The sequence below is a fragment of the Camelus bactrianus genome, chromosome 4 (assembly GCF_048773025.1).
Source record: "Camelus bactrianus isolate YW-2024 breed Bactrian camel chromosome 4, ASM4877302v1, whole genome shotgun sequence".
Classification (NCBI taxonomy): domain Eukaryota; kingdom Metazoa; phylum Chordata; class Mammalia; order Artiodactyla; family Camelidae; genus Camelus; species Camelus bactrianus.
Window position 1 is genome coordinate 45682129 of NC_133542.1, and position 23616 is coordinate 45705744.

The 23616-nt window shown below is 48.9% G+C and overlaps 2 protein-coding genes across 6 annotated transcripts; one reads left to right on the plus strand and one right to left on the minus strand.

The window, feature by feature from the left end:
* Positions 1-9318: 9318 nt before the first annotated feature.
* TESK1 (testis associated actin remodelling kinase 1) lies at positions 9319-15024 on the plus strand. 3 transcript variants are annotated; one of them, XM_074361807.1, is made up of 10 exons: positions 9319-10913; positions 11038-11159; positions 11289-11337; positions 11879-12025; positions 12366-12448; positions 12616-12706; positions 12947-13030; positions 13181-13270; positions 13397-13511; positions 14098-14321. In XM_074361807.1, the coding sequence occupies exons 1-10, from the start codon at positions 10695-10697 to the stop codon at positions 14178-14180; spliced, it is 1083 nt and encodes a 360-aa protein (XP_074217908.1). In that variant the 5' UTR covers positions 9319-10694; the 3' UTR covers positions 14181-14321. The 3 variants fall into 3 exon arrangements, with proteins under 3 accessions (XP_074217908.1, XP_074217907.1, XP_074217906.1); XM_074361806.1 differs by having other exon boundaries at positions 9354-10913; positions 11022-11159; positions 13847-15024; XM_074361805.1 differs by having other exon boundaries at positions 9360-10913; positions 13847-15024.
* On the minus strand, positions 14971-23616 carry CD72 (CD72 molecule). Of its 3 annotated transcripts, XR_012506422.1 has the most exons (10): positions 22047-23616; positions 21829-21936; positions 21172-21243; positions 20460-20549; positions 19796-20131; positions 17163-17308; positions 16446-16558; positions 15596-15748; positions 15260-15312; positions 14971-15168 (listed from the first exon to the last, which is right to left on the minus strand). XR_012506422.1 is itself a non-coding variant. In XM_010952832.3 (9 exons), exons 1-8 carry the CDS (start codon positions 22126-22128, stop codon positions 15601-15603), a joined length of 1095 nt encoding a protein of 364 aa, XP_010951134.1. In that variant the 5' UTR covers positions 22129-23615; the 3' UTR covers positions 14971-15168; positions 15596-15600. The 3 variants fall into 3 exon arrangements, 2 of the variants coding, with proteins under 2 accessions (XP_010951134.1, XP_010951133.1); XM_010952832.3 differs by lacking the exon at positions 15260-15312 and having other exon boundaries at positions 22047-23615; XM_010952831.3 differs by having other exon boundaries at positions 14971-15312; positions 22047-23613.

Consider the following 23616-nt stretch of genomic DNA (forward strand, 5'->3'; position numbering starts at 1 on the left):
ACCCCTCATTTATAAAATACAGATACTACGACTCCCCCTGCTACTGCTGTGCAGTTCAAATTAATGTATGCAAATATGTTTTGTAACAATAAAAAAGCCAGGATGAAGCCAGAATGGTGGGGCAGGGGAAAGGCCATGAGCGTGAGGTCAGGCAGTCATGGGCTCCTAATAGCTTGTGGCCTTGAGCTAACCTTACCTTCTCTGAGCGGCTGACTTCTTCTGAACTTGAATTCCCTAAATTCTTAATGTGAAGGTTAAAATAGCCTAACCTACCAGGGTGCTGTTAAGGATAAAGTCAGATAGTGTGTGTCAAGAACTTACCCCAGCACCTGGTAACATAGCTACTATAATTTAATTTCCTTTCCAATTGTGTAGAATTGTGTCTAGCTTCTAACACAAAGGGGAGCTCAGTGAATGGTTAGTAAATTCAGTGGATACAGGTTTTCTCACTGGGAAAATTCGAGGGAAGGAGATATGAGGGTAATATTGGGGCTTAAGATTAGAAGGCAAATTAGAATTTGTTAAGAAAACCATTCAGATTCTAAGAGAAGTACGGATCTTGAAAAAGATCTCGGTGTTGGAGGGCTGAGGTAGGGGGAGCATGACTGGAACTCAAGCTGGATGAGGGCCAGGCTGGTCCACTCTCCATGAGGCAGAGCCTCTTCTCCCCACCCCCATGCTGTGACAGTGGTACCTTAGCTAACCAAGCACATGTCCCTGACTTCTTGTAAATTGCACAAGAGCACTGGACCCCAGAGAATACATTTCATGTTCCTCACTATTCTGCCAAGGACAGCCTTGGTATGTGTCATTTAGAGCTGGAGTTGTAGGGGACTTCGCTCACAGTTAAGGAAATGTGCTAAAGTGAGGGTGGGAGCTGAGGGGAGAGCCCGGAATAGCAGTAGTATGTTGAGGTTAACAACCTGGATTTTTGGATTCTGTAAGACACTGTTGGGTGCTACCCCCATCTCCCTTCTTCCTAACAGAAATTTAATTTTGTTCTGCCAAGTGGCCAGGAACTTCAGGGAAGCTTGGAGCCAGCCATAGGAATGAATCTCGATGAGTCTAACCTCATCATAGTGGTCCAATTTCCCTTGCCAGTGACCAGTTAGGCATGGGCTTGTGGCAGTCTAGACACTTGAAGACTAGTCTGCCGGGATGTGGGAGGGTCCTGGGAAAAGTTTCTTTGCTCTTAAGGAAGGTGCGCAACAAATTAGAGAGATGGACCAAAAGGAGTGGTGTCTTTGCCTGCCTCAAGAAATTCTGAGGATGTGATGCTGGAACTTTGGTAGCCATCGTGAAAGCTTGTGGAAAGCTAAGCTAACTTGAGGACAAAGCCTGACTCCATCAGAGTCTATGGTAGAGTAGGAAGGCCTGAGTTCTCGATGGTAATGTGGTGCCTCTGAACTAACCAACCTTCTTATGAAATAATTAATTTCATTATTGTCAAGGCCACTTTTAAGTTTTCTTTTACTTAGAGCCAAAGACATCATAATATAAAACAAAACAATACAAAAACACTGGAGATACGGACTTTGGCCCAATTCATCTCATCAGCCCTCAGTTTTCTCGTCTATGAAATTGCTTAACTAATGTCACTGAGTAGGATAAGACAGATGAGATCATGCATAAAGAACATCTGGCCCAGTGTCTAGCTCTCTTTAATTGCTAATAACCAAACAGCAATAGACTTTGGTGGGAATGGGAGAAAAGGAAAAGAGTTGAGAAAAATAACAGGCTAGGGGTTCAGGGAAAAGAGTCTGTGAAGTTGAGAAATGTAAAGTTTAGAATTTGAAGTTGAGATAAAGATTAGGATGCAGGGACTGGAACAAATTCTACAGAAAAGACTGTGGCAGTTAGAATCTGGGTATGAGTTAATTTAGGAAACAAGTTACAATTGGTCTTAGATTTATGGTTTGTGAAGAAACAGCTCATTGCTATTGGTAAGATGGCCTGTTACTACTATTGTTTCCATCTGTGTAAAGAGTATTTCTAAATCCCTGAAGATCAGAAGGATGTTTCAACCTGGGAAGGGAGTGAAAGAGCTAGCTCAAGGGCCCACAGGAATGCTTGTTGCCTTGGTGCCTCCTTCTGAGGGACAGTCATCACAGTAACCTACCCACAACTTCTAATGAGAGCCGGATGTGGTGGCAGAGAGGTGTTTCTCCGGGATTACACCCATCTACAAGATGAAGGTCCAGTTAGGAAAGCCACGACAGTGCCCTGCTGACTCCACATAGCCTGCCCAGTCTCCAAAACAGCAATCTACAACTTTCTGTGGTTCTGCCTTTGATCTTGACCAAGAATTGCTGTAAAATTTCGTAGAAATATGAATAACGAATCATGTTGTACACCTAAAACTAATATAATGTTATGTGTCAACTATACCTCAGTTTTTAAAAATCAATTAAAATAGTTACCAGACAAAAAAAATTCATAGATCCCAGATGAATCATTTGATTATAAGTCAATACTGGGCGAGCCTAAATCCCCTGTCTGAGGATGAACAAAAAGAAAATCATGGTACCTTTGAAAAAAATTCCTCAGATCAAGAGACAACCAAAATTGAAATAAGAAGGGAAAAGAATGAAGAATGAACTTCAGAAGATTACATACAACATATCCTCAGCTCTGTATTGTGAATTCAACCAATTACTGATCTGTAGTATTGTAGTATTTACTGAAAAAAAGTCCACGAATAAAATAAATCAACACAAAAACTTGTACATAGGAGCATCATTCATTTTCTTTTAAGGACTATTTTTTTTCATTGAAATATAGTCAGTTTACAATATTGTGTCAGTTTCTGGTGTACAGCATAATGTTTCAGTCATACATATACATACATATGTTCCTTTTCATATTCTTTTTGTTAAAGGTTACTACAAGATATTAAATATAGTTCTCTGTACCATATAGTAGAAACTTGCTGCTTATTTTATATACAGTAGTTATCTGCAAATCTCTAACTTCCAATTTATCCCTTCCCACCCCTTTTCCCCCAGTAACCATAAGTTTGTTTTCTGTGTCTGTGAGTCAGTTTCTGTTTTGTAGATGAGTTCATAGTGTCCTTTTCTTCTTTTCTTTTTTAGATTCCACATAAGAGTGATAACATATGGTATTTTCCTTTCTCTTTCTGGCTTACTTCACTTAGAATGACGATCTCTAGGCCCATCTATGTTGCTGCAAGTGGCATTATTTTATTCTTTTTTATGGCTGAGTTATGTGTATATCTACACATACACACACACATACACACACACATACACACAACACACACACACACCAGAACTTCTTTATCCAGCCATCTGTCAATGGACATTTAGGTTGTTTCTATGTCTTGGCTACTGTAAATAGTGCTGCTATGAACACTGGGGTGCATATATCTTTTCAAATTAGAGTTCCCTCCAGGCGTGGGATTGCTGGATCACATGGTAAGTCTATTTTTAGTTTTTTTAGGAATCTCATAGGAGCATCATTCATAACAGCCCAAAAGTGGAAACAACACAAATGACCATCAACTGATGAATAGATAAACACATTGTATTCATACCGTGAAATATTATTCAGAAATTTAAAAACAATGAAGTACTGGTACATGCTATATAACATGAATGAACCTTAAAAACATTATGCTAAATAAAAGGAGCAAGATACAAGAGACCATATATTGTATGATTCCATACATGAAATGTCCAGAAGAGGCAAATCTGTACAATCAGAAAGTGAAGTCATTGTTGCCAAGGGCTGGAGGTAAGGGAGTTTGGGAGCTGGGGGTGGATGTGGATATAGGGAGTGACTGCTAATGGACATAAGATTTCTCCTTGGGGTGATGAAAATATTCTACAGTTGCTTGTGGTGATAGTTGCAGAACTCTGTGAATATAATAAAAACCACTGAATTGTAAACTTTAAGTGGGTGAATTATATGGTATGTAAATTATATCTCAACATAAAGCTGATAAAAAAATAAAATTGTAAAATGCAAAGAAAAGCAACCCAAATCTAATAGTGTGAAAAAAGAAAAAGAGAAAAGTAGAGGGAGGCAGAATAGGGAGGACACATCAAGATCAAGCTGGGTTTATTCCATAAATGCAAAGTTGGTTTAACATTAGAAAATAAATGTAATGTATCATTATTAAAAATCTTTTCTCCCTTCCTACCACCACCTCTGTAGACAGTGTACTTTGGGCTTGGCCATATGACTTGCTTTGGCTATTGGAATGCTGACAGATATGATGTGCCCCAAAGACATGAACAGCAGTTGCAAAACTGTGCTTGTCTTCTTGCCCTTCTTCCCTCACCACGGGACAAGCATACCCAGGCTATCCTGCTGGTCCCAGGAGAAGTGAGAGACCAATGGAGCACAGCAAAACCCTGTAGCCAGTCCCAGTTTAGAATGCTGACCCCAGTCAACCCACAGATTTATGAGAATGAATCGTCATTTTTTGCCACTGAGTTTTGATATGGCTAGTTACATGGCACTTCTGTGATAACAGTGAATTAGTATAGGTACCTACAAAAAAAGAAACCTACAGTAAATATGAAACTTAATAGTAAAACATTAAAAACATTCTTTTAAAGATCAGGAATAAGTACAAGTGTCTACTGCCTCTGCTTCACTCAACATTATATTGATGGTCTTAAGCAAAGAAATAGCAGTTAAAGGTCAAATATTAGAAAGAAAAAATTATAGGAAAGATTTGGGATATGATTTTGAGTGAGATGAGAGGTTTTGAGCAGAGAGATAAAATGATCTGAATTATACTTTACAAGCATATTCTGGCTGCTGTAGGGAGACAAAGGCATAGGAGGGAGACCAGAAGGAGGCTATTGCAACAACACAGGCAAGAGACAGTGGTGGCCTCAACTGGGTTAGAGGCAGTGGAAGTGTCAGAGTGGTCAGGTTATGGATAGATTTCAAACATAGAACAAACACAAATTGCTGATGGGCTAGATATAGGAGAGAGAGAGAAAGAGAAGAGTCAAGGATAACTAACTCTACATTGTCTTGCCTGGGCACCTAATAGACTGGAAATGGGAAAGTCTTAGAGAAAAGCTGGGGAAGAAGGGGCAGGATTCAAGAGTTCTGTTTTGTACCCATTGATTTTGAAAAACCAATTAGATATCCAACTGGACATGTAAGTAAGCAACTGAATACAGGAGTCTAGAGTTCAGAGGAGAGGTTGGGGTGAGAGAAAATGGGAGTCATCAGCATATAAATAGTATTTTAAACCTTGGAGTTAATGGGATGACCCATCATGCCTGTATGTAGAGAAAAGAGAAGAGGTCCAATGATAGAGCCCTAGATATGCCACTGTTCAGAGGTCAGAATGATGATGAAGAATCAGCAAAAGAGATCTAGAAGAAGGAACCAATAAAATATGAGGAGAATCAAGAAACTAAATAAAGTAATTCATGATATGATAATGGTATCATGGTTACACAGAAAATGAGCTAAGGAGATAATACTAATGAAGTGTCATAATGCCTGCAACTTATTTTCAAATGGTATAACAAAAAATTATATTGTAGTATAGTGTACTATACTATACCATACTATATCATCTATCATATCAGGCCACATTAGACACAACAAACATGACAAAATGTTAAGGACAATTGTTGAATCTAGGTGAGGGTATACAGATGTTCATTGTGCATTCTAACTTTTCTGCATGTTTGGAATTTTTCATAATAAAGAGATATTGGGACTGTTTCGAGAAGAACAGGTAATCAACTACATTTACTCTTCCTGAGGTCAAATAACATTATATCCCTAGTACCCAGGTTGTGGTCTCTAAACACCATCTCCAACTAAAAGGAACCATGAATCATTGGAAAAAATAGCTGAAACTAGCTCCAGTCTAGGAAGGCACAAAATAAGCCTGGAACATTGTATTATACCAAACAGCAAGAAATCTTACAGGTCATGTCAAAAGGACTCAGGAGCCAATTTGAATAAGTTTCCACTGGTCAAAACAGGACAATTTAAACATCAAAAATGATTTTTTAAACTGCCAGTGATTGAGACACATCATTTATGTGTTAAATGATGAGTTCATGATGATACCAGAAAACACCACCACCACCAACAAACCTCATTGGTCACTGTTGGAGAATGCTAGAAAACTAACTCACTACTACTTTAAAACTAACTCACTACTACTTTAAAAGCTGGTAAAATAAAAGGGAAACAATCAAGCATTTTTCTTGAAAAAGTGAAATACATCTCTGGGCAACAAATAGTGTGGGTAAGTTTCTGTAGAAGTATTCTACCTAATAAAGAAAGAAGGATAGAATGAGAATATTATTTTCTAATTCCTACATTAATGAACCTAGACCAGTGGTTCTCAATCAGGGACAATTCTGCCCCCAGGGGGATGACAACTGGCAGTGTCCAGAGACAGTTTTGGTTGTCACAGTTGAGGGGTTTGCTACTGATACCTAGTGGATAGAGGCTAGGGATGCTGCTAAGCATCCTACAATGCACAGGACAGCTCCCCTACAATAACGAATTGACCAGCCCAAAATGTCAATAGTGCCAATTTTGAGAAACCCTGGTCTAGACAATGACTGCCATCAGTTACTAACATCACAAAAAGACCACCACTGTATGCCTCCCGATAAAAGTACTAAAACCACCTATGAATTAGTTTTGCTAAAATAATCAAATATAAATCTGATTAAGTCTCTAACTACCGATTTACTGGAAATACAGAGGACCAAGGGATATCCTAAATAACATTAGAAGAAACTCAGCAAAAGTTAGACTCTGAGAAACTACAGGACAAATGACCTGGTTTCTTCAAACAAAAAAATGGTAAGGGAAAAAAGATAATGGATGAACTTAAAAGATTTAAAAAGACTTAAGAGACATCAATTTCGAAGTATGGACTTTAGATTTTGATTCAAATTAACAATTTTTTAAAAACTAAATATAAGTGGGGAAAATATGAACATCTAGATACTGGATGATATTAAGGAATTATTAATTTTTTTAGGTGTGACAATGTTACTGTGATTTTTTAAAGAAGAATCCTTATCTTTTAGAGATAACATACTGAAATATTTATTGATAAAATGATTAAATGTCAGAAATATGCACCAAATAACTGGGTTGGGGGCAGAGAGCAGGAATATAGATGAAACAAGATTGGCTATGAATTGATTATTGGAGAATCACTGGTATGGAAGGTATATAAAAGCAGGTACTTTCACCTCGGTCAGGTCAGTTATGGCAACAGTACAACTGAGGCATGAGTAAGTGATTTTGCACAATGGGTCTCCAACAAAATGATCCTACTGACCGAAGGTGAATAAGAGTTCATTGGTCTACTCTGTTCTTTTTTTTTTTTTTTTAATTGAGGTGTGGTTGATTTACAATGTTCTGTTAGTTTCTGGTGTACAGCATAGTGATTCAGTTATACATATATTCTTTTTCATTATAGGTTATTATAAGTTATTGAATATAGTTCCCTCTTTTTTTCATGTTCGATATTTTCCATCAAAAAAGTTTGAAAAACAACAAGAAGATCTTTAAATAAGCCTAACTCAGGGAACACTGAAAACTTAGCACTCTCTGCTCTATTTAATACTGTTCATTATTCCACTTTTCCTAAGCTCTCCATTCCTGGATTCCACTTGCCACTATTTTTTAAATCAGTGAACTTGAAAAGTATTCAGACATTTAGATGGATGTCCAGATATACTGTTAGTTCAGTCACAGATTGGAGTGTGCATATTGTAATGTAAATATATGTCATCACTATTCTAAACAGTTTTATTATGACTGAAGTTTACTTAAATAAAAAAGGTTGTAAAACGTGATGTGTGTGTACTGCATGTGTACTTCTTAAAACCAGTATAGGTCCTGACCCCTTATGCAGGTTTGAATTTGAAATTGCATTATATAAACAGATACTTTATTGTTCTAAATAAAGAATTCTAGGCACTTTAAAAAGATTATCCTCCTATCTTTTCAGCACGTTTCTTCTCAGTCTCCTTCGTGGATTTCTCTTCATCCAGGGACCCTTTAATCCTGTTGGTGTCCCCTAGGATTCACTTTCTGCCTATTTCTCCCTCGATACAGCCTGCTTGGATAATGGCAGCCACCAGCATAGTTTTCTTTACCAGCACCCCTTTGTTTATGGCAACCACCTACATTCCCCCACCCAACTTTCCTCCTCCTGGACTCTTTATCTCAATTGATATCACCCAGTCATCTAAACTAGAAACTTTAAAATTATCCTGGCTGATGCTTTCTCACCACAGGACTGACTGACTTTGGATACTAATCAATCAGCAAGTCCATTGAATGTTTCCTTCTCTTATTCCCTGTTATCCCTATCCTAGTTCAGTCCCTCATCCTCTCCTGACTGAAGCATTGCCAGAGCCTCCTTCCTAATCAGTCCCCCCGCCTCCATAAACCACAACTTTTATCTTTCTAAAACAGGAATCTGGCTTCTCTTCAGGGAATTACAATCACCAACTACAGCTGTTCTCAAGCTTGGATAAAGGGTCAGATATGTGACGATTAAATTCCTATATTTCTTAAACAAATGAGGCATACTTTCCTAGTGTTTATAGATCTCACACAGCTATAGAAGGCAAACTTACAAACTAAATACTTGTGAACATTTAATGTGACAAAGAAGCGTGTTTTGCTGAGACCAAATTGCCTCTGGAAGAATGACAATGATGCACATGGCCCAGGCACAGGTTGTTCTCGAGACTGGCCCGTTTCCATGGCCATGGAGGGACTGTGACTTTCTCCAGTTCTTTTCTCTCCAAACTTGTGCGAAACCCTCCCTTGTACCGAGACAGCATCTGACCTTCTCTTGACCCTACCGCATCATTTATAATTTAAGATTGTCTTTATTCTTTTCTCATTAGCTCTTGACTATTAAATAATACGTGGCTCCAACTCTCATAAACCTGGGACAAGACTCAGAAGGCGGTCACTCACACGGATGTGACTGTCCTTGTATTAATTTTCTTTTTAGCTTACCACAGAAACAAATAAAGTACTTCAGAATTTCTGAAGCGAACTCAGCCTCTCCCTCAAGTTCTACCGCGGTCTGTTTTGCTCCCAATGCCTGCAGCCTGCATTCCCGCCGCCCTCCATTCCGCCGCTAGGTGGCGAGCGGTTCATCGACGCCCACAACCGCTCATCCTAGACCAGTCTCCGGGATCGAGCGACGTCACCCATCTCTGGCGATGATTGGCTATTCCGACGACGAACGGGGGGAGGAGCCAGTGGAGAACCGAAAGCGTCCGGTACGGCGAGCGCACAGGGTCCTGAGATGGTGCGTGCGCACTCAGGACCCCACGTCGCTTCAGAGGCCAGCTGCAGATCCTCCTTCCGCCTGAGGGGGCAGGCCTGATTTCTACGTAATGGGGGGTGGTACCCGCCGAGAGGGGTCACACCGATAAGGGCTGGGCCACACTGAAGGGAGAAGTCACATTGAGAGGAGGGGTCACAATGACCGGTGGAGTTGCTCTGAGAGGTGGGGGTCTCACTGAGTGGGAGGAACATACAGAGGATGGGTGTCGCACTTGAAGGGTTCTGGTACACGCTGATGGTGGCAGTGTCATACTGAGCTGAGGTCCCTCTGAAGAGGGGGTTCTCACTGAGAAAGAGGGGTCTCCAAGGGAAAGTCTTGAGGGGCAGGATTTTGCCAAGGGATGGGATCTCGCGCAAAGAGGAGCTTTCCTGCAGGTGGATGCTTCTCTTTTGAGAGAGGGGCATTTGGACGAAATAGTAAGAGGAAGGTCCAGGCTGGGTGGTCTCTGGGCGGAGGCTCTGGAGTCAGCTTTATTCGAGGGAGGCGGAATGGAGTGAGGACTTGAGGCCGCACCTGGAATGGGCTGGCCCAGGGCTCACTACAGCCCCGGGGCATCACAACCGCCCGAGAAGGTAGAAAGTGTCTGGAGCCCGGAGGTTTAAAGTGTAAGGGTCGAGACCTGGGAAATGGGGCTGGGCCACGGTGGAGGCCGGGAAGGTGGGTAGATCTTTTCTGCCCTGCCGGCCCCTGGAGCCCAGGAATTGGGCGGCTTCCTGAGCCCGGCCCTCAACCGACCGTGACCTAAGGGAGGGAGGGGAGAAAGGACTCACAGGACAGCTAAAAGACATCTGAGCTGCGTGTATGCACAATCAGCCTTTAATTCCCTTCAGTTATGCAGTTCAGGCCTGAACTTATTTGACCCTGACGCCCCAGTCACACTCGCCAAGGGCGTCGCGGCCACTAGTGGCGGGGTGCGCACCTGAGGGGGCGTGGCCGCTGCCTGGAGGCCGGGCTAGAAGGAGTTAAGAAGAGGCCGGGCTCAGCCCCGCCCCCGGCAGGCCGCCGAGCCTGAGCCCCAGCGGCGAAGCGGAGCAGCCGCCGCCCGCCCGCCCGCCTCCGCCTGCGGGGAGCCCGCCCGCCTGCCCGCCGGCGCCCGGGAGCGCCACCACCACCGCCCGGCCCAGCCCCAGGCCCTGCGCAGAGCGGAGCGGAGCGGCGTCCACCTGGGCCCAGCTAGCCGGAGCGGCGGGGGCGGGCCCGGGATCTTCGGCGGATCTTCCATTCTCCAGGGCGGGAGCGGGAGCCCCGGCGCCTGGGATCGGGCTGGGCCCGCTCCCATGGCGAGCGCGGCCTGCCCGGGCCCCGGGGACCCTGCCATGTGAAGCAAGCCCGGGCTGGGGGCCGGGCCATGGCCGGGGAACGGCCCCCACTGCGGGGCCCTGGGCCCGGGCCCGGAGATGCGCCGGGGGAGGGGCCCCCGGGGCCGGGGGGCGCGGGCGGAGGCCCGGGCCGGGGCCGCCCCTCCTCCTACCGGGCTCTCCGCAGCGCCGTGTCCAGTCTGGCACGCGTGGACGATTTCCACTGCGCCGAGAAGATCGGGGCTGGCTTCTTCTCTGAGGTCTACAAGGTAAGACCAGCAGAGAGGGCAGAGGGGCGGGACCGAGCCTTAGACTGGAGGCTGGAACTAGGGGACCGGGACCCTGGCAACCCGCCCAACCTGCGCGGGACTCGCCAGCTCCTGCCACCCCCAGGTTCGGCACCGACAGTCAGGGCAAGTCATGGTGCTGAAAATGAACAGGCTCCCCAGTAACCGAGGAAACACGCTACGGGAGGTGCAGCTGATGAACCGTCTCCGGCACCCCAACATCCTAAGGTGAACAGCCTCAGCCGCTTGCTGGGAAGCTTGCTGGGGGACGGAGAAAGATCCCGCGGGAAAAGTGAGACCTGTGGAGGAGCTGAGGCTCTTTTAGCCTACCCTGCTACCTTTCCCATCCTCTTCCAGGTTCATGGGGGTCTGTGTGCACCAGGGGCAACTGCACGCTCTTACAGAGGTAAGGATGGGCTAGGAAGGGGGAGACCCCACCACCACCCAGGGAAGAGAGTCAGCGGCCCGGTGCACTTACAGAGCAATAATGAGAGGCAGCAGGACCTCCTCCCAGGGGAGGCTTCCCTGAACTTCCTTTTAGGCAAACCACAGATAAAATGCCTCAGCCGGTCCCATCCTTTATATCCTCTAGAATAGTGCTGTCCAGTAGATCTTTGTGCATGAAAATGTTCTCTATCCATGCTATCCAAAACCATAGCCACTAGCCACATGTGTCTAAGGAGCACTGGATATGTGGCAAGTATGACTGAGGGACTGAATGATTAATTTTATTCAAACTTAATAATTTAAATTGTTGCACATGTATGGGACAGGACAGCCCTAGAATATGAATGAGGGACCCTAGAATATGAATGAGGGACCCTAGAGCAAAGACTCACTCTCCTGATCTTTGTGATCCTCCTGAGGGTCCCCAACTTTTAAGTGGAAGATCCAGAGTACAGACTGAAACCTTGACATTCATTCCCCTTCTCCTACCCATGTCCCAGTATATGAATGGGGGGACCCTGGAACAGCTGCTCAGCTCCCCAGAACCCCTATCCTGGCCTGTCAGGCTCCACCTGGCTTTGGACATCGCCCGTGGCCTGCGGTACCTGCATGCCAAAGGTGTATTCCACCGAGACCTCACATCCAAGGTAGGTTGGCAAGATGGATGGAAGCATGAAAGGGTATTTGAGATTTATTAGGTTGTAACCACACATAAGTATTGGAATGTGAATAATAGGCAATATTAGGATGTTGGGGTACCAAGACATTGGAGAGTGGGAAACTGGAATGAGGGGGAGTGCTCTGAGGGACTGAGTACCATGTTGTGTAAGGAGTGATGGATGATGTTGCAAGATTGGGGTGCACTGGAAAATGGGGAGATCAGAGAGGGCTGGGGATTTTCTGGAGTGACAGGTCTTTGGGGTGTATGTTGGGAGATCAGAGAACAGAAGGTGATGGGTGTGTGGGGTTGCTATATGTGTATGTCAGAACTGTCTGATCCGACGGGAAGACCAAGGCTTCACAGCTGTTGTGGGTGACTTCGGGCTGGCCGAAAAGATTCCTGTGTATAGGTGAGGTGAATGCCCCCATCGCCCTAAACCTCCCAGGTGGCCCTTATCTAAGTGAAGCCCACAGGGCCATTTACCTTGGGGTGAGGAGGGGGCTGACCTCATCCCTTTTTGTTTGGAGAGGGTGTCTGGGTGGGATGTTCCTGACCACTCTGCCCCTGCCCCTGTAGGGAAGGGGCAAGGAAGGAGCCATTGGCTGTGGTGGGTTCCCCATACTGGATGGCTCCAGAGGTGTTGCGGGGTGAGCTGTATGATGAGAAGGTAAGACATGGACCCTTCAGATCCCCAAGGCCTTCCAGAGACCCTGGAGATATTCTTATAAGGCTCCATCCCAGGTTCCTCACCAACCCTACCAGATACTCAGGAGACTCCCAAGACCCCCCTTACTCCTCACAGGCATCCCTTCCAACACATGGCAGCTGCCAACACTGCCGCAAATTCTGACATATTCTGACAGGAAACTGTCAGTGCCTCCCCCTAACATTCTCTCCTACCCCCCAGGCCGATGTCTTTGCCTTTGGGATTGTCCTCTGTGAGCTCATCGCGAGAGTACCTGCGGACCCAGACTACCTACCCCGAACTGAGGTGAATGATGTCTACAGGTTTAAAAAAGAGGAACTCCAGACTGGGCAGCTCATAACCAAGGAGGGTTCCTTGGAGGTTAAGGTCCTGATTAGGGGGCAGTAGGAGAACTCAAGGAAGGCTGACTTGGGGGCCCCTCCTCTGTCCCCACAGGACTTTGGCCTGGATGTGCCTGCTTTCCGGACCCTGGTAGGGGATGACTGCCCACTGCCTTTCCTGCTCCTGGCCATCCATTGCTGCAGTGTAAGAGCCTCAGTCTCCCTCCCTGCCCTTCACCCCAATCCATCAGTTGACAAGGTCCCAGGTGATAAGGAAAACAGCGTCCCTCTTTTGGAGCACTTAGTGAAGCTGCCCGTCTCTCCCCATCAGATGGAACCCAGCACACGTGCTCCCTTTACTGAAATCACCCAGCACCTGGAATGGATCCTGGAGCAGCTGCCTGAGCCAGCCCCCGTCCCCAGGGCTTCCCTGCTACACAGTCAGGGTAAGTGGGCACAACTGAATGTTGCCTCTCTCTTCCTTTGAACTCGGAATTATCTGAGGAGACCAAGTGTATCTGTTAGTTGAGAAGGCTGGGTGCATGAGGAGGGCAAGAGGATTACTCAAAGAAAGTATAGTTTTCTAATTCTAGAGCCTGAGGGAGGAGGACAAGGAAAGAAGAGGTAAAGAGGGCTGGGGTGACATCTCCCCCTTTCCAAAGCACCCCGTGGGACTCCCTTTTCTCAGCTCTAGTCCCAGCTGCCTCCTGGGGAATAATGAGGTCCTCAGGGAACTATGATCAACGCTGAGAACAGTGACCCCAGACTTCTTTGTCTACAGGGTCTGTTCCAAGAGGGGGTCCCTCTGCCACACTTCCCAGGCCAGACCCCCGGCTCTCCCGAAGCCGGTCAGACCTCTTCCTGCCCCCATCGCCAGAATCACCCCCCAACTGGGGGGACAATCTGACTCGAGTCAACCCCTTCTCACTACGAGAAGACCTCAGGGGTGGCAAGATCAAGCTCCTGGACACACCCAGCAAGCCAGTCGCCCCTCTGCCCCTTGTACCACCATCACCACTGCCCTCTACCCAGCTACCCTTGGTGACCACTCCAGAGACTCTGGTCCAGCCTGGGACACCTGCCCGCCGCTGCCGCTCGCTCCCATCCTCCCCTGAACTCCCCCGGCGAATGGAGACGGCACTGCCAGGTCCCGGCCCTCCTGCTGTGGGCCCCTCTGCGGAAGAGAGAATGGAGTGTGAGGGCAGTAGCCCTGAGCCAGAACCCCCTGGACCAGCTCCCCAGCTGCCCCTAGCCGTGGCCACAGACAACTTCATCAGCACTTGTTCCTCAGCCTCCCAGCCCTGGTCCCCTAGATCAGGGCCTCCCCTTAACAACAACCCCCCGGCTGTGGTGGTGAACTCTCCACAAGGCTGGGCCGGGGAGCCCTGGAACCGGGCCCAGCACAGCCTGCCCCGGGCAGCAGCTCTGGAGCGGACAGAACCCTCGCCGCCCCCTTCAGCAACCCGGGAGTCCGAGGAGGGACTTCCCTGCCCCGGCTGCTGCCTTGGCCCCTTCAGCTTTGGCTTCCTGTCCATGTGCCCCCGCCCCGCACCGGCTGTTGCCCGCTACCGCAACCTGAACTGTGAGGCGGGCAGTCTCCTCTGCCACCGAGGGCACCATGCCAAGCCACCCACACCCAGCCTGCAGCTGCCTGGGGCACGCTCTTAGCAGTGGGGCCTGTGGTCTCCGGCTTCCACCACTGGTCTTCAGGATGCCCTGTGAGGACAGAGCGCACATGCTGGATGGTGCCAGCCCTGGAGGGGCTGACCAGCTCTTCTCCCTGTGTAGGGAACCTCGGCATGGACTCAATGAACAGAACATTTCCTATCCAACCCCTGGGCTTGCTCTTCCCTGGGGATCACTGAACCGGACAAGCATCGCTGACACACAAGACTAACACGTGCAAATTATTTAAAAATATTTCAATAAAACTGCCTGGCTGGCTCCGGGCTGCCCCTATCCACTCAGCCCGTGCGCCTTCCCCACCCATTCCACTGTGGGAGGTTCTCAGGGAGGCCAAAATCTCTTCTAGAAGCTTCTTCACCCTTTCCCCGGGAACAGTCCAGCTTCTGGGACAGGGTCTCCAGCAGGGCACAGCCTTGCCTAGAAATATAAACGTTGGGCATGGATCAGCCCTGGGCTAGGCATGTCCAGGCGGAGTGAGAAAACACTGGAGGGAGGTGGATCTTAGGACCTGCAGGCTCCAGGTTAGGGATGAAGGGCACAGGCTCTTGCTGGCATGAGTATCTGGAAGATTAAAGCATCACTGAGCTCCACAGTTGACTGTCACTAGAACCCTCATCCAGCTCAGCCCATCTCCTCCCTAGCTCCCTGGACAGCCACATGGCCAGACTCCCTTCAGTTCCAGCCCTCCCCTGCCCAGCACCCTCTTACATAAGTAGACCAAGTCCCTGGGGGCTGTGGACATGACTCACTCCCAGGAACAAGTTTTCCCCCTGGCCTCTGGGCCTCTGCTCTGAGACCCTCTGCCTCCCAACTCCCAGACCTCAGTCCCATCCCTCACACATACCCAGCTCAGCGCCAAGACTGGTCCATGTCTGGATTCTTGAAAGCTGCCCTCTCACAGATGGAGGGAAGAGAAGTATGACAGTTCTCTGCCTGCAGGTTTGACCATGTCCTTTTTGTCCTGGCACATCTTTGGTTTTGACCATGACTAGAAAGCCTAAAGAGTGGTGAAGTAGAGCTGGGATAAGCTCGGGCCCCTCCTATCCTATCCCATCCTCCCTTTTCTTGCCCTGCACAAAACCTAACCCAAGTCCTAACTCACCCTGTCTGCCTAAAGCCATGTTTGGGATGGTTCAGGGACAGGTGTCTGGACTTCAACCTGAAGAGACTATAGGACCAGGGTAGGGAAAAATCACCCAAGGCCTTAAGGATGGAAACTAGCTAAGTAACTACCCTTTTCCAGGGTCTCTGGGGTTGATCTTCAACAGTACCCCATTGCTCCCTTTCTCACTTCCCTGGGGCAACCCCCAAGTGGCCTTGACTGAGAAAGTAGAACCTCGGTTTACGTAGCCTTGTCAAGGGATGGGAAATTAGAAGGCCAGGTTCTTCATCAACTGTGAATCCCTGGCTAAATCCTCAACTTCTCCCTCTGAGAGAAAAATGACGTAGGTCCCACCCAACCTAGTAATTAAAAAAAAAAAAAAAGTGCCGGGGACTGGTAGGTACTGGGGATAGAACAGAGAGTCAAACTGCCCTAAAAGTTATTAATCAAATAGAAGAAATGGACAAATGGATAATTACAACATTGATTCGTGAAAAAGTTTTGGGAGTAGGACCTGGAGGGAAATCTCATTACCATGTCTTTATGAGGGGATTATAGAGTTGGAAATGCCCAAAAGTCCGGACAAACTTACCCATAATAGATTCTTTTACCATCAATCCACTCCCAGCGGTTACTATATCTGAGGCCAATCCAGTATGATTCAAGTGAACCACCTTGCGCCAACACCCTTTGGAGGCTGTTGGTCTGAGGAATATGAAGGGAGATTCAGAGAGACCAGAGATATGTGAGAGTGATGGGAAATATTGGAATCGGGTGGAGTGTAGGGAGGAGGGGACCCGGGCTGATGGAAGAAAATGAACACCATAGAGACAGCTTTGGCAAGAGGACTGTGCCCAACCTTGGTACATAACATCAGCTCATCGGTGACCAGCCCCACATTCTTCATGTGCCTCCCTGCAGGTGCAGGCTGACCCTTCAGTTCACACACACGCTAGGTAAGAATTTCTGCTGGCCTTTGGAGGGGAGTCATTCTAGTGGGCTGTTCTAGTCACAAGGAACCTATCCCTACAGTCCAGCCCACCAGGTATGGACCTGTCTGCCTGAGAGACCATGAGAGTCAAAGAACCTGTGCAGCAGCCCAGAGCTGACCACAAAGCTGAGATGAGAAACTGGTTAAAGATGGTAAGTTTCAACTCTCATGCCAACCCTAATCAGTTAGTAGGGCCACCTGGAGCACTGTGCTGAGAAGCTGCATGGAAGAGGGGTGCACTGTGTGTGCTGCCATCCCTGACTTGAAGACATGTCCCTTAACCCAACAGTACCCACTGCAGTCTTAGGGTTTACTTACAGCATACATGTAAGTGAGATCAAATGTGGCCAGGTCAGAGGACAGAGATTTACAATGGTGTTGGCTCTTATCCCAACTTCTCTCAGTAACTGAGAAGTAAAAGCAACTTCTCCCATCCAGTATCCATCCCACGGGACAGCAAGCATCTAAAAAGTAGAACAAATGTGACAGCACAGCCCAGACCCAGGAGGGAGATCTCAACACTTGGGATCAGACTGAGTACTCAGCAGTCTAGCTGCTAACAATATTCCCTTGGGTGGAACTCAAGTGTCTTCATTGACTTCTAGTCCTTGCCCTTTGCAATCTTTCTTGCTTCACCTCCCCTTGAAATGCCATACCTGTCCATACTTCTAAGGTTCAACAGCTTTACTCCTAACAATCTGGGAGGTTTATTTTAAAAGGTCTGGTGATACTAACCTCAATTTCTGAACAATTGCAGTCCCCCCATTTTGGCCAACCTCACCTTGGCCCCCCCATAACTAAGTGTTCAATAAGCCTCCTATTTGTCTCATTAGTTCCCTAAAGATTCCCCACTGCATATTCAAAACTTTCACACACTCCTCAAGTCCACCTTCCCTCTCCACTCTTCCACAAGAAATTGTCACACACTCGACGTGAACTCTCTCCGTTTTCCTCCCCTCCACCTCAAAATTTGTCTCTTCCCTGTTCCTGACTATCCATCAAAAATAAACACCCTGCTTTCTTTACCATCCCACACCCCAATCTATGGTCCTGATCCCAAATCCCCTCTCTTCATTGCTTTGAACCATCAGTCAAAACTCCATCACTCAAAAATCATTCCTTCTCCACTAGCTCCCTCTCTTCTGCCTACATTTTCTCTTATCCCCATCCAGCTACCTGTCAAGTCACTGTCCTACAGCAACTTAAAGGAATAAAAAGAAGTCAGTGTGGCCAAATGGAATAAGTGGTGTGCTGAAAGGTAGGCAGGGGCCTTGGAAGCCAGGTTGAAGATTTTTTACTTTTATATTACGAGCAACAGAGTCAATATAGGGTTTTACATAGAGGAATTGCGTTCACTGGCTGTATCCCAAGTGCTTGGACACAGTGCTGGACATACAGTATGTAATCCATAACTTTTGATATCATTAATTTTAAACTGAAATGACATGATCTTAACTGCGATGACATGATCAGATTTTTATTTTTAAAGGATTCCCCTGGCTGCAACATGATAAGTGCATTTGAAGGGGGGATGTTTAGGAAAAACACTCAGCAAGCTGTTGTAGTTATCCTTGCAAGAGATGAGAATGGGCAAAAACGCAAATGGATATATAGACCTGGTGGAAAATAGAGGGAATTCCTCTCTGACAGAGTAGGGCATCTGCTGAAAGTGAGAACAAGGCAGTCGGGTAGGAAGAGCCAGCTGAGCGCTGCAGAGTGGCCAGGCAGTGCTGGGGCCCCAGCTGAGGCTGTGACTACGGTTTCAGTGGCACCACACAGAATGATTGCACAGCTTGTCACACTGGGGTGCAGGTGCGTGCGTTCATCCAGACTTGAGCTATTGCCAGTCAGATGCACCAGAAGGACAATGGAACCAAGGAGTGAGTGGAGTGACTGACATGATGGGCCCCTAAATCCAAGAAGATAGAGAAGTAAAGACAGGTGAGGGCTGATGGGCAGGGAGGAAACAGAAGATGAGCAGGTTGGAGGCCTGCCTCCGTGAGGTTGAAGGAGTGTGGAGAAAGCCTGGAGGGGGCCAGTCATGGTCAGAGTGAAGACCTGAAGCCGTCCTTTCAGCGGAGAAGCAGTTTGGGATGCTGAGGCCTAGGGTTCAGCTGTGGGGACAGGGGGCAGCACTGGCAGGGAACTGAGGCTTGGAGAGAATGAGAAGGTTAAAGAAATGAGAGCTGGGGGGTTCTGTACATAATCTCTCTGTTTCAAGCCTTGGAGGAATATCCAGATACCCACTGAGCTAGACAGAGCTTAACCTCTAGACAACCAGTCCGTGAGCATTCCAGTCCCCTTGGGCCAGGCACCTACTTAACCTCAGCCTACTTTGGCAGACCTTCTATGTGTCTCCCTCTCTCATCCCCAGATCCTGGTTGGGCTCCTACTTTCAAAATGGATGAGCATTCCACCCTAGTTCCCTGCCCTACAACACCCAACCCACCTCATTGTGAGAGCTTCAGCTGCCTTGCCTCATCCCAGACTGCTCCTCATCCACCGGTAATTCTGAATCTTTGGGGGAATCTCAGATGTAGAGAGACTTAATTAAAGCCATAGATCCTCTCTTTAGGAAAACATGCAAACAACAATTTCATATCCAAATTCAGGAGGTTCCCAGATCCTTAACACTGATGTTAAGCCAGATGAGCCCTGAGTTTGCTGCTCTGGGCAGTGTCATTTGCATTACTGGCTGCCACCCTCCTCCCCACCACAGGATCCACCTTAAAGCTGGGTGAGTCCCTCTAAATCCAGTATGCAGCTAGATCCTTCTCCCTGTTGGCCAAGGCTTCCTAGCTCATGTCAGCCAGCACTCTGCTTCACTATCCCTTTCCTGAACAATTCAATGGCCCCCTACTAGATAGGCAGATCCCAGCTTCAAGTGTCTCCTCACTTCAATCCATCCCTCATGGCAGACCCTCCCATCTCTCCTCTCCCAGAGCAGATACCTGGTGAGGGGCATGTGTAGATGGGCTTCAGTGTGTCCCGCACACTGTGCAGCCTCTGCTCCAAGTCCATCCTCTGCGCTTCCTTATTTCTCAAGTCCTCTTTTGTCTTCTCCCCGTCCGACTCGCAGGCCTGCAACTGCTCTTTGGTAGCCTGGCAAACCTTCTGTTCCACCTGTAGTGTTTCCTGACTCTGGGCCAGCTCCCTTCTGGACCCCTGCAGATCCTCTTCCCTCTGCCCCAGCTGGGTTATCTTTAGGTGCAGCTGCTGCCTCAAGCTGCTGTTAGTGGCCTCCAGAACCCTGTTCATCTGCTGTAGCTGCTGGGACACCTGCAGATCTATTTGGCCATAAAGAGAGATTTGGAGGACATCTTAAGCTGTGCTCTGATGCCCTCAGGCTTCAGCATCAGTCCTTTTTCTGCTCCTTGCAACTTTTTGCATAACAGGCTGGAATACAAGGTCTGACTGCCTAGAGTTTAAGGAGGCACTGGATTAGGTAAGGACAATTTAGGAAGACACGTGCTCTAAAATAGACCTGGCTGGAAACCAGACCAAAAGCTGAGGATGTGGTGGTAGTGACTTTCGGCCCTGCTAAGGAAGGGGAGCTGCCGCGGACAGTAGGGGAGAAGGTTGTTGGGAAAAGGAAATGGGAGCAGTCATACTCACAGCGCACTCCCAGGCAGATGGCTGCCACCCCCAACAGCAGGCAGGTGAGGAGCAGGCCCAGAAGGAGGTACTGCAAGCAGGCTGCATGGCCTTAGGGAGACAGCGGGATGGGGAGCAGTGAGTCCCAGGAAAGTTAATAGACTGAGTGGGTGGGGGTGGGCAAAATTCGCGGAAGGTGCGTCCCGCAGAGGACTTCGAGCACGCATGGTGGTTTCTGTCCCGCAGTGAGTTGCCGCAGGTGGCCGAGGGAAGTTGTTCCAGAATAAGGGCTGCGGATCGTTATTGGTAAGGCCTGAGGGGCACTATCTGGTAGGACGGGGAACTAAATTTCAGACGGAGACCGGAGAGGGGAGTTACGTGAACGGGGACCATAATAAGGGGTTGAGGGGTGAGGGTCTGGGTGGATATGTCAGAAAGATCTATCCGGGGATGGGGGTGAAAAGGGCAGGGGAAGGGGTCACGGGGGGCTGCCTGGACCGACCAGAGGGCTGCGCTCTGGGTTCAGTCCCTGGGTCAGACCTGCACACGGCGGGGGCCCAGCACCACCCCCAGCGCGACCGGCGCTAGTACGTGACTCCAACACCACCCTCGCGGGCCGGGTTGGGGGAGGCCGCCCATCCCGAGGCCCCGCCCCTCCCCGCTCCGCTCCGCTAGCCCCGGACCTGCTGCGCAGTGGGCGGCGCACGCGGGGCGGGGCGGGCGCGGTACTCACAGGGGAGAATCTGCCTGGCAGCTGGTGACGTCACGGAGCTCCAGGCGGCAGCTGCCTGCTCTGACTGGACCCCTGAGAAAGGGAGCGACACCGGTTTGAAGGTGGGAATGCCCGGGAAATGCCCCTTCTCCCCACCCCCACTCCCTTCTCGGCGCCGAGACCCCAGTCTGTCCTAAGGTGCCTTCTGCCATTGCTCTGGGACACCCTTAGCGTCCTCCGGAGTTCCTCATCTCCCGTGGGACTCTCATGTCCCTCCTGGGTCTTACCTTATCCTTTCCCCGGGGACCCCTGTCACCCTCCTGGGTCTCCCTTTATCTTTTCCTCAGAGGGCCCCCATCTGCCTGCCCCAAACCCTCCCCGGGGAGTACTCTCACCCCTCTCCCCTACCTCCTCTCCTCTCTCCGGGGACTCCGCATTTCCTATTCGAGCTCAGCTCCCCACAGGGCTGCCCTGATCCCTCCGTGGAGCCCTAGCTCCCCCTGGGATCCCCACCTTGCCCCTGGGAGCTTTATTTTTCGCTGGCTCCCGTATATCCAATGCTCATTCTCTTCCTGAGAACACTCCTTTTCCCAACGGTATTGTCCTCCCAAGAATGCTGTGAACTCCCCAGCTCAAGACACAGCCCCCAACAAACACATATCCCTGGGCTCTCCAGACCTGCTTTCCCCCCTAATCCAGAGGAAGCCAAACTCAACGGCCCCCCTGGGCCGGGAGGCACTTGCACATTCTCATAGGTGAGTTCCCCATCCTCGTCGGACTCTAGGTCTGGAGAGGAGAGAAAAGGTGGGGATCAGGATTGGGGTCTGTGGGGCGGGAGTTGGGTCATAAAGGAGGACGGAGTTGCAGAATCAAGGAGACGCCCCGTCCACCCTTACCTTGTCCTAGCCGGCTGGAGACACTCTTCTTCAGGGGAGCCTTCACAAACCGCAGGTCTGCATAGGTGATGGCCTCAGCCATGGTCCTGAGCCCCTCTGCTCCCACCTGTCTCCCTGTCTTCCACTGGCCCCAAGTTTCCCTTGTCACTCTACCCTCTGTCCCTTCACACTCTTAGGCTCTGTGTTCCCTCTGTGACTGCGTGGCTTAGTGATTTGCCCTGTGACTTCCAGTCACAAAAGAGGAAGATGTGAGACAATCTCAGACAGATGGGTTCAGCGAAGCAAACGGCATCCCTTAGCCCCAGCCAGAGGGGCAGGGGAGGGGAAACTGAGGTGGAGAGCATGGGGTTCGGGGCTGTGAGGTGTCACAGAACCACTACTCAGGATTACCCCTGTGTCCTGCCTGTGCTCCCCCTTCATGCATCCCAGACCCACCTTGACAGCACTGGGCTCCAAACACCCACCCTTATCATCCACCCTGATTTGCCCCTCACTCCTTCCTGGCTGCCCAGTCCACAAACTTTCTATATGTAGTTGGAGCTCTTTTGTGGCCAACTGACCCCAGAGGCTCTCCCTCTGTCATTACTCCAAAGTGGGGCTCTATCCTCCCCATCAGATTGAGGCAGTCCTAGTGTGGAGCTCTAGGTCCTCATCATCCTGGGGTTCCTAGCAGGTATAGGTTTCCAGAGAGGGGTCCCTGATTTGGTGGGACTTATTGCTCCATCAGTTTGGGGGCTTTCAAGATGGGCCCAGCTCCCCTTCTGCTGTAGTCCTACAGAGCTGCCAAGGATCCCACACAGGGAAGTTCTCACTCCAGAGCCCTTCTGGGTCCAAACTGGTTCTCCTGTGTAAACACCCCCAGCCTCTGGCTTCACAGCCTTTCCCTGGCCTCCTCCACTCTTGTTGCCCTACTGATCACACCTATGGCCAGTCAGCTCCTTCCTTGTCCCATCCTGACCCTGGCAAACTCATGGAGATCCCTGTTTTCCAATATCTGAGCCAAACCCAGCAAGCTGAGTCCAGGAGGCAGAAGCTCTGGGACTGGCCAGGGTGGGGGTGAGCCTCCAGAAAAGCCTGCAGCACTGACTATTCATCACTTTGTTGGAGGTCAGGGAGCCGGTGAGCAAAGGACTTGCACAGGGATGAAGATGGGCTGCAGCTTCTCAGAGGGGAGGCAGAGAAACAGAGCAGGGCTGGGTTCGAGCGTGCAGAGCCTGGACCAGCCAAGGTTTTGATATCTTCTTGGTTTGGTTTTGGTTTATCTGTTAATTTCCCAGTAAGGTTCTTCCTTTAAAAAGTCCCAATATTGTCCCTTTACACCCACCCCCAATGAAAAAGGGGGCATTTGTGGGGGAAGACCAGGGACTGAGAGGCCTGGCTGATGGAGCAGAGGAAGCAGCTGAGGACGAGGGCCTGCCGAGCAGTGGTGTAGAGGTGCTCCCTAAAGTTTTGGGTTTTTTTTTTACCAGGATGTGACCCCCAAAAGGGCCCACTGGGGGTGAAAAGAGGCTGAGACAAGGTTTGCAGGTGGGAAAAACCCACCCTGAGTGGGTGACATCCGCCCCCTCAG

Bases quoted from the DNA above. Each gene is read 5' to 3' on its own strand.
- CD72 (XM_010952832.3), bottom strand. From the start codon at position 22,128: ATGGCTGAGGCCATCACCTATGCAGACCTGCGGTTTGTGAAGGCTCCC. The intron at 21,244-21,828 runs GTCTGGAGAGCC...TCCCTTTCTCAG, and splicing joins TGGATTAGGGGGGAAAGCAG to GGGTCCAGTCAGAGCAGGCA. The intron at 16,559-17,162 runs GTAAGTAAACCC...CATATTCCTCAG, and splicing joins ATCTCACTTACATGTATGCT to ACCAACAGCCTCCAAAGGGT.
- TESK1 (XM_074361805.1), top strand. From the start codon at position 10,695: ATGGCCGGGGAACGGCCCCCACTGCGGGGCCCTGGGCCCGGGCCCGGA. The intron at 10,914-11,037 runs GTAAGACCAGCA...TGCCACCCCCAG, and splicing joins TCTTCTCTGAGGTCTACAAG to GTTCGGCACCGACAGTCAGG. The intron at 11,160-11,288 runs GTGAACAGCCTC...ATCCTCTTCCAG, and splicing joins CGGCACCCCAACATCCTAAG to GTTCATGGGGGTCTGTGTGC.